The sequence below is a fragment of the Clupea harengus genome, chromosome 16, assembly GCF_900700415.2.
Source record: "Clupea harengus chromosome 16, Ch_v2.0.2, whole genome shotgun sequence".
NCBI lineage: Eukaryota > Metazoa > Chordata > Actinopteri > Clupeiformes > Clupeidae > Clupea > Clupea harengus.
In genome coordinates, this window is record NC_045167.1 from 1062860 (window position 1) to 1072153 (window position 9294).

At 46.3% G+C, this 9294-nt stretch overlaps 1 protein-coding gene across 1 annotated transcript in view; it reads left to right on the forward strand.

Moving 5' to 3' along the window:
- snd1 (staphylococcal nuclease and tudor domain containing 1) overlaps positions 1 to 7330 on the forward strand; it is a 165555-nt gene extending 158225 nt beyond the window's left edge. The window contains 2 exon segments of the mRNA XM_031582313.2: positions 5532 to 5576; positions 6450 to 7330. Of these exon segments, the coding sequence (XP_031438173.1) occupies positions 5532 to 5576; positions 6450 to 6515 (111 nt within the window). The 3' untranslated portion in view covers positions 6516 to 7330.
- Positions 7331 to 9294: the final 1964 nt, after the last annotated feature.

Below are 9294 nucleotides of genomic sequence, written 5' to 3' on the forward strand. Positions count from 1 at the left end.
CTTGTTCAGGTGGTCCCCTTGGACTTTCCAATTAGTTTGCTGTACTTTGAGTATTTGAAACAACCATTTTCTGGCAAAAAATGGTGTTTTTTTTTTAGGAGCTCATTTTAACTGCTGCCATCTGACGATCAGCATTCTAGAATCCCTCTCTCTCTCTCTCCCTCTCCTCCTCTCTCTCTCTCATCTCTCCATCTCTCACTTCACATCCCCAGTCCAGTGCTCTCCCCCTCCCCTCTCTCCTCTTCTCTCTCTCTCTCTCTCTCTCTCTCTCCCTCTCTCCATCTCTCCATCTCTCACTTCATATCCACACAGTCCAGTGCTCTCCCCCTCTCCTCTCTCTCTCTCTTCTCTCTCTCTCTCTCTCTCTCTCTCTCTTCTTCTCTCTCTCTCTCTCTCTCTCCATCTCTCTCTCCACTTCATATCCACACAGTCCAGTGCTCTCCCCTCCTCTCTCTCTCTCTCTTCTCTCTCTTCTCTCTCCTCTCTCTCTCTCTCTCTCTCTCTCCTCTCTCCATCTCTCATCTCTCACTTACATCCACACAGTCAGTGCTCTCCCCTCCCCTCTCTCTCTCTCTCTCTCTTCTCTCTCATCTCTCTCTCTCTCTCTCACCATCTCTCACTTCATATCCCCACAGTCTAGTGCTCTCCCCTCCCTCTCTCTCTCTCTCTCTCTCTCTTCTCTTCTTCTCTCTCACTTCATATCACAGTCTGTGCTCTCCCCCTCCTCTGCTCTCTCTCTCTTCTCTCTCTCTCTCTCTCTCATCTCTCATCTCTCACTTCATATCCACACAGTCTAGTGCTCTCAACCTCCCCTCTCTCTCTCTTTCTTTCTCTCTCTCTTTCTCTCTCTCTCTCTCTCTCCATCTCTCCATCTCTCACTTCACATCCACACAGTCCAGTGCTCTCCCCCTCCTCTCTCTCTCTTCTCTCTCTCTCTCTCCTCCATCTCTCACTCCATCTCTCACTTCACATCCACACAGTCCAGTGCTCTCCCCCTCCCCTCTCTCTCTCTCTCTCTCTCTCTCTCTCCATCTCTCATCTCTCACTTCATATCCACACAGTCTAGTGCTCTCACCCTCCCCTCTCTCTCTCTTTCTTTCTCTCTCCTCTTCTCTCTCTCTCTCTCTCTCCATCTCTCCATCTCTCACTTCACATCCACACAGTCCCAGTGCTTCTCCCCCTCTCCCTCTCTCTCTCTTCTCTCTCTCTCTCCTCTCTCTCCATCTCTCACTCCAATCTCTCACTTCACATCCACACAGTCCAGTGCTCTCCCCCTCCCTCTCTCTCTCTCTCTCTTCTCCTCTCTCTCTCTCGTCTCTCTCTCTCATCTCTCACCCATCTCTCACTTCACATCCACACAGTCCAGTGCTCTCCCCCTCCCCTCTCTCTCTCTCCTCTCTCTCTCTCTCTCTCTCTCTCTCTCTCTCTCCATCTCTCACTCCATCTCTCACTTCACATCCACACAGTCTAGTGCTCTCCCCCTCCCCTCTCTCTCTCTCTCTCTCTTTCTTTTTCTGCGTTCTCTCTCTCTCTCCCCATTTATGTCTTTCTTTTTCTGCTCTCTCTCTCTCTCCCCATATCTCTCTTTCTTTTTCTGCTCTCTCATTCTCTCTCTCTCTCTCTGTCTCCCGTTCAGTTTTAACCTTTTAACTTCCATCTCAGTTCTCCTTCTGTCCTTCCCCCCATCATATTGAGTGTTCTGCTGTCTGCAGCCCTGAGTACTGAGAGGAGTGTGTTACATGTGCAGTGTTCTACAGCCCTGAGTACTGAGAGGAGTGTGTTACATGTGCAGTGTTCTGCTGTCTGCAGCCCTGAGTACTGAGAGGAGTGTGTTACATGTGCAGTGTTCTGCTGTCTGCAGCCCTGAGTACTGAGAGGAGTGTGTTACATGTGCAGTGTTCTACAGCCCTGAGTACTGAGAGGAGTGTGTTACATGTGCAGTGTTCTGCTATCTGCAGCCCTGAGTACTGAGAGGAGTGTGTTACATGTGCAGTGACACACGGCTGATGGAAACCTTGTGCACATGAACAGAAGCCTGAAACGGAACATACCAGAAGCCTGCACATACACACTTAGGAACAGATAGTCACGAAGAGGCCCAGAGCTCAGAGGCTGATGTGCAGTGGGATGAAGTAGTGTGTGTGTGTATGTGTGTGTATTCAGAACGGACGCTGAAAGCTGTTAACAGCTCTCACTTAGTGTAATCAATACTTCATTGTTTTGGCCACATGAAAGCAGATGTTGGTGGTCAGTTCCCCTGACACGAAACATCCCTCACTCTCCACGACCCCCGCGCCTGCCAGATCCTCACAGCAACCCCACCCCCACCACCACCACCACTCTTCTGTCACATTCACTTATGAGCCATCAACCACAAGCTCACCCCCACGATACTGCACTCTAGCGTAGGGGTGCTACTCCACTTCCTGCTGACGGTTCGATAGCTCATTAACCAGAGTCTGAGCAGGACTTCCAAACGACCGTTCTGTGCTTCATGCTTCCATGTTCTGCTGACCCCACTCATCATCACCAATGCTAACATATCCAGACATAATTCACACACTGTCATAATAACCTGACGGTCATTTAGGTCCTGAATAGCATTCTTTTTCTACGCCATTATTGAAACAAGAAGCAGTACTAGCTGTAACTATAACTGTTGTTCTTTAATCATCCAGAAATCATGACCTATTTCGATAGCCCTTGTGTCCTTTGTGTTGTGTTTATAACAGTTTTTTTTTTTAAATGTCGGTTTTATTTGCAGTATGACATACACTAGTGGGATTTTCATATTATTTGTAGAGCCATTCACACTGATCAATCTTCACACTGATCAATCTTCACACTGATCAATCTTCGCACTGATCAATCTTCGCACTGATCAATCTTCACACTGCCTCACCTGCTTCCAGCAGGCACCACCACGTGACCTGGATTCCCATCATACCCAGCAAATGCGTTTCTATCCAGGACTTGAGGGACATGCTCTCGTTTACAGCACTGTGATTAAAAGCCGTTCGTTCATATCAAATTCATGTTTCCGTGTCTGCACAGGGCGCTCAAAGTGATAAACTGTTCCCTCCCTATGAAGTATTTATATAACACTTAAGTGCCTAGATGGCCATACTTTTTTTTTTACTTTTTCTTTCTGCAATCTGTGCTTTGATGGACGCAAAGGCACTGTTTTTTTCTCATCACTGAACATGGATGGAAAATGTTGAACAGGATCTTTTTTTTAACCAGTTCCATACCATTCACCAACACTCTATGAGTGCAAGGGAAATAAATGTGCTTTCATTGTTTTTGTAAAACCGAGAGAGACCTATTGAGATTTTTGTTGTAAACCTCTGTAGAGATGGGATGCCAGTTTTAGGAGGATTTGGTTGGCCCTCAGTGATGAAATTCTCCCTTGGCAGTGTTTCTGGCAGCACATCTTTTGGATTTCTTTTGTTTTTTGGCTGAATCAACCAAGCTGGTCTGCCTATATACAGTAATGAGCTTTGCACTGAAACACAAAGACATTCCTCCTCTCACCAGCACAGTTTCCCCCCAAAAACAGTGCAGATTCAGATGCTATGCTCTCTCTCTAGTCATCCCTATGCCGTGTATCAACCGACGCAGCCTAGCCAGAAGCTCCCCTCTTGCGTGGGGCATCTGCCTGCCCAGCATATGGGCCCCTATCTGGGGTCATCCAGCTGGGCAACAGCCCACCACACTCTCCCTTTCCTCTTGGAGGTGTTAGGAAGTCAGCTGAGATGCAAAGGCGGTAGAGGCGCATGCATGTCAGTGTAAATGATTGCTGAAACCTGTTTATTGTCTTTCAGTCAGCTGAGGCAGGCAGGCTGACTTCATTAGTTTTCCGCTGTGGTGACTCTTCCATGAATGCCGGACAAAAAGGACACACCGGAAAGGGATTTGGCATTCTGGAATGGACAGTCTGCTGAGTGTTGGTCGGTCTGTAGGGAACTGATTCATGAGACACAGCAGGACCTCTGAAGGCTCTGCTGCAGGCACCCAACCCCTCAGGCAATTATTATGTGCCTGCTCTTTTAAGGCTGACATTCTGTGCCTGCTCTTCTTTGTGCATTTGTGAAAGACAGGGAGGGACTTGGGCTGCTGGGCTGTGTTAAGGGTGTTGGGGCTTGCTGAACAGCATGTGTGTGTTCAGTTTGGACCTGCAGATTGGTTGGTGGTGTGTGCTGAACGGCAGGTGTGTGTTAAGTTTGGACCTGCAGATTGGTTGGTGGTGTGTGCTGAACAGTAGACCTGTGTGTGTTCAGTCTGTACCTGCAGATTGGTTGGTGGTGTGTGCTGAACGGCAGGTGTGTGTTCAGTCTGTACCTGCAGATTGGTTGGTGGTGTGTGCTGAACAGCAGGTGTGTGTTCAGTCTGTACCTGCAGATTGGTTGGTGGTGTGTGCTGCATGCAGCGGCTGATGGATGGCCAGTCCAGACACCGGTCCTCCACATGCAGCTGAACCTGGTCCTCAGTGCTGCTAACCCAAGCCTTCACCAGCACTCTACCTGGTCCTCAGTGCTGCTAACCCAAGCCTTCACCAGCACTCTACCTGGGCACTTTACCCACCCCAGTCAATACAACATATGCAGGGGAATTCAGGGTTTAAACAGCAAAAAGTTTGTGTCTTTCTAAGTTGTACAGCAGAGAATGTTCTCATCTGAATGTCATCCATCATTCATGAAGGCCTGTCTCCATGCCTCTCCCTGGGCCTACACCCCTCACTCCCTCCGTTTCACTCCTTTACTCTTTTGGTTTTCTCTCCATTCTCACTCCTCTTCTCCTCTCTCTTCTCCTCTCTCATCACGCATGGTCACGGCCAGCCCTCTGTGTCATCCGTGGTGCAGTCAATGGAACTCAGAAGGCCAGTGTGCCAGAAACGCTCAATATGGCCACTGTTGCACAGGGAGGCTCTTTTAGTTGTGTGCTGATGCCCCCCCCCCCCCCCCCCCCCCCCCCCCGAGAAACAGTGGCACTTCCATCGCTCTGAATCCATCCAGCTCCATCACATCCTTCAGTACTTTAGCACGAACAAACACCTGCACTCTCAATGTTTCCGCTCAGATCTGAATCCATCCAGCTCCATCACATCCTTCAGTACTTTAGCACGAACAAACACCTGCACTCTCAATGTTTCCGCTCAGATCTGATTCCATCCAGCTCCATCACATCCTTCAGTACTTTACCACGAACAAACACCTGCACTCTCAATGTTTCCGCTCGGATCTGATTGCTTCATAATTATGTGCACCGTCAAGTGCATCTGTAGTGCTACAGTATTGGTGTGACATTTGATCTGTGAATTCGAAATGTTGACAGGAAAGTTTCTCCTCACAACATCCAAACGATGAAGAGGTTTTGATTTCAAAATGCTGAGTGTATGGTAAACTGATGAGTGTGTAGAAGCACGTCCACGTGTAGCGCTGTGTGTGTGTGTGTGTGCGCCCTGTTTGAACAGATGTCTGCCTGCCTCTGTGTCACCACTTCCAACTCCTCCATGTTTGCTTTTTTTGCAGGTGACTGAATACCTGAATGGCCAGGAGTCAGCCAAGAGAGACAGGGTAAGTGACTAATTCAGCTGTTCTCCCCTCTCCTCTCCTCTCCTCTCCTCTCCTCTCCTCTTCTCTGAGCTGCTGCGCTGGGAAGATGTTACACATGCTATTGGCAGACTGCACTGCTCCAGATGGACTCGTGCCTGGCGTCTCAGCCTCTTTTGGAAGCGATTGTGTCAAATTCTCCTTGGCAGAAGTGCCAGTGTGTTGTACCTGCTCAAGCACGGGGAAAAGTGTTCCCTGCTTAGACTCATTACACAGAAGCACAGAAGTTCAGTCTCCCCTTTGCTTTAAACACTGTGTACCAATCACAAGCTGCACATGTTCAACAAGCGCCAGGCTACAGTCTTCTGTGTTAGCAGCCCCAAACGACACACATTCAGAGGAGGCCATGATGATTTCGCTCCTAACAACTTCACTAATTATCATTGGCGCTAATTAGCTGTGATTCTGTGAGTTAACAGCTGAACACACTCACTGATGAGAAGGGAACGGGAGCATTAGGCAGAGCGCAGCTTGAACACTATATATCCGCCCTTGGAATCCACATGAAAATAGAAAGGCCTAAACGGAACATTGAACATAGCAATAGAAACCTGAGTCAGATTTTATGCAGAGGCAATGGACAGGGAGGCTTGCATGCTCAACTGAAGCTGAAAAGGCAAGCATGAAAAAGTCTCCTTTTAAATAGTAATTACTCTTCATGCCTTCACACTGATATCCCCCCCACAGTTCAGTGGATTAGTGCTTTTGTGCTGTTTATTACAGTATGTGATCTCTGCTCCAGCTGCACTCCGTGTTCTGTTGATGCTAGAGCACAAGTGCACGATGGATCATTTCTCACTAAGTGCTGCTTTTGATGGCTGTTCTCTCTCTCTGCAGCTCAACATCTGGCGCTACGGAGACTTCCGTGCCGACGACGCGGACGAGTTTGGCTTCAGACGCTGAGACGCGCCGCCGTTCCAAAGACCTTGCGGAAGACAAGATGCACACACACTGACAAAGAAAAGAAATAAACCACCAAACTTAAAAAAAGAAAAAGTAACTCTTTTCTCTGTGTCTCCGGTCCTTAATCCTCTGTGCATCTCTCCCTGTCTTCCTCTGACTCTTTGGGGGGAGTCATCAAGGAGTTTCTCTGCCCTAGCCCACCTTGGTAATCCAACATCCTTAATATCCAGTATCACTGTAATCCTTATCAAAAAGCCAGTCGCCGTCTTCTACATTAACTTTTTAGCCAAAAGATTTCTAACCCCACTTGGACAAACTCTTTCAACTGCTCCTCTATTAAGAGACGGGCGCCCAGTAACATGAATAGGGGTTGACGGCAGTGGGAGGTACACAGAGGATGATCTCATGATCTCAACAGCTTGCTGAGAAAAACACTTCCTAGGAATGAATTGAAATAATGTATTGAAATGTAAATTGATATTATTTTGAAGTAAGTTAGATCAACCCACTCAAAGTGAACTAATGAGTGTATTTTTTGTCTTTAATGTATATCTGAGTGTTTAATTACATTTAATGACTTTTTACGTAGGGAGTGTTTTTTTTTATTATTTCTTGTGGCAAAGAGCTGCCAACGAACGCCTTGACAAGCATTTCTCTCGTCCTCCGCTGTGAAGTTTACATATACAGTAACGGTCATGATATCTCTTATCTTAGCCTGTCTCCTGCTATGGCAGAAACAATGTTGGACTTTGTTTCCCCTTTGATGGACCTTTTCAATGTATTTAAACCTGCTAAATAAAACAAGCAAACCCATATGTGTGGCTCAATTTAGCTGACTTTGTATTGGAAGACACTCACACATCAACATATCCCTTACAGAGCACCAGTGGTGGCTGCTGCTTTTAAAAACAGGAAGAACAGTTTAGCTGATTTTCTATGAGCAGAAATACATAAACTGATAACTCAACAATTAAGGTATTGTCCTCTATACAAAACACATTCAAAGCACTCACAGACTCCCAGTGAAGCTCTGCGTCTAGGTGTGTCAAAACATGACGAATTCAAAGCCTGTTGTCCAATAAATGTTTTTTTTTTTTCTGCATTTCAATGAAGAAGACTTAGGTGCCATAGGATCCCATTGACGCCCACAGTCAACGAGGTCCCATTGGGCCGAGCTTCCACTGCATATCATAGTCAAACGAAAGCAAGCTAGACAGCAATGTTCACATACAAGTAGATGAAGACATATTGAACTTTGTATATTCTCAAAATATATGAATTTGAACCCACAACAACATGTACGCACTTCCCAGAAACAACATGAAGGGAACGCCGTGCTCCACATGCAGTGTTAAGGCACTCATCTAATCATTTATTTGCCCTATCGTTCAGACGTGTGTACAGGAAGGGGAACAGAAGGTGCTCTTTGAATCTGGAAGATAAATGTCTCTTAAGCCTGTAGAGCTGAGTGTGTGTGCAGCAGTTGGGTCCTCAACTTGTACCGTGCGTGTCCTCAGCACGGTTAGTAAGACATGATGTTCTGACAGGTTAATTAAATTACTGGTTTAAGTTTGTTCAACAGTGATTTCCAACCGCTGCCCTAGTTCACTGTCAAGCTCAAATAGATCAAAAGGCATTTGAAAATGAGCTCAAGTAGATTTCCCCTTGTTTGTGAAATAGAAGCAAAGAGAATCAATTTTTCATAAGGCCAAAGCATGTTTTCCCTGGAAGGCTTTTGGGGGGGGGGGGGGGGGGGGGATGAAACTTTGTTAATAATTTAAATACCAGAATATGTCTCAAACTCTGTTAAGATCTTGGACTAATGGAAGTGCAGTACTCTTGCAGTGGCTTGCTTTTAATTGTGGAATATCTTTCAGAGAAGGTGCGAGTAGTTGTATATATTTCAGGAATCCTCAGCAGCTGAGCCTTTGACTACACTGTTAAGGTTACCTTGTACATTAAGTCTGTTTGGAACTGAATTGCTACTGACACCTATCGAGTCACTAGTCCATTATTGCCAGCTGTGACGAAGCTTGTTCTGTTACCAAAAGCTTTGGTGGGGACCAAAATGTTAATGAGATCCTTTATACAGCAATGTGTATCTTCCTCACCTATGCCATCACAGACTTGAAAGATCTTGAAGAACTTAAATAAGATTGCATAATGTCTCCTACTAGCAGGACATTCTGTGTCTCTCCTCTGCGTCTCCTTTTAGAAAGAGAGTAGAGCTAGGAGGTGGTGCTGTAATAATGACAAATCCATCCGAAATTGGCACTCAGGATTTCTATGGAGTTATTGAAATGGACTCTATTTCTTTCCCGTTTCAAAGATAAGGAGTCTTTTCCCAGGTACCTCAGATGTGACTACTGCAGCGTCCTGGATATATTCTGTGGTTTGTTGCTGGAGCGTTAATCCTTTGGCGGTAAGAATGCTGTTAAGGGCAGCTGTAGAGACCCAGGAGATGTCGCCACCCTGCCTCACTCCTCTACATCAGGGCAGCACAAATCCCCAGGGGCTGAGAAGTCTGCTATTTCAGCTTGCCTTTGATCATGTGACTGGCCTAACATCTTATGACTGCATGTCTGTGTGTGCACAGGTTCACATAAAAGACAGGTACATTTTAGCTTTAGATCGTTGGCCTGTGGATTTTATGGCCAGATGAGCTATATAGATGGAATGTATGTCGCTACAGTACGCATTTACATAAAGCCTTGCTACAGTGTTAACTGTAACTACATTTTTATATTTAACATAACATTTTGCAAATAGTCCATCTGAA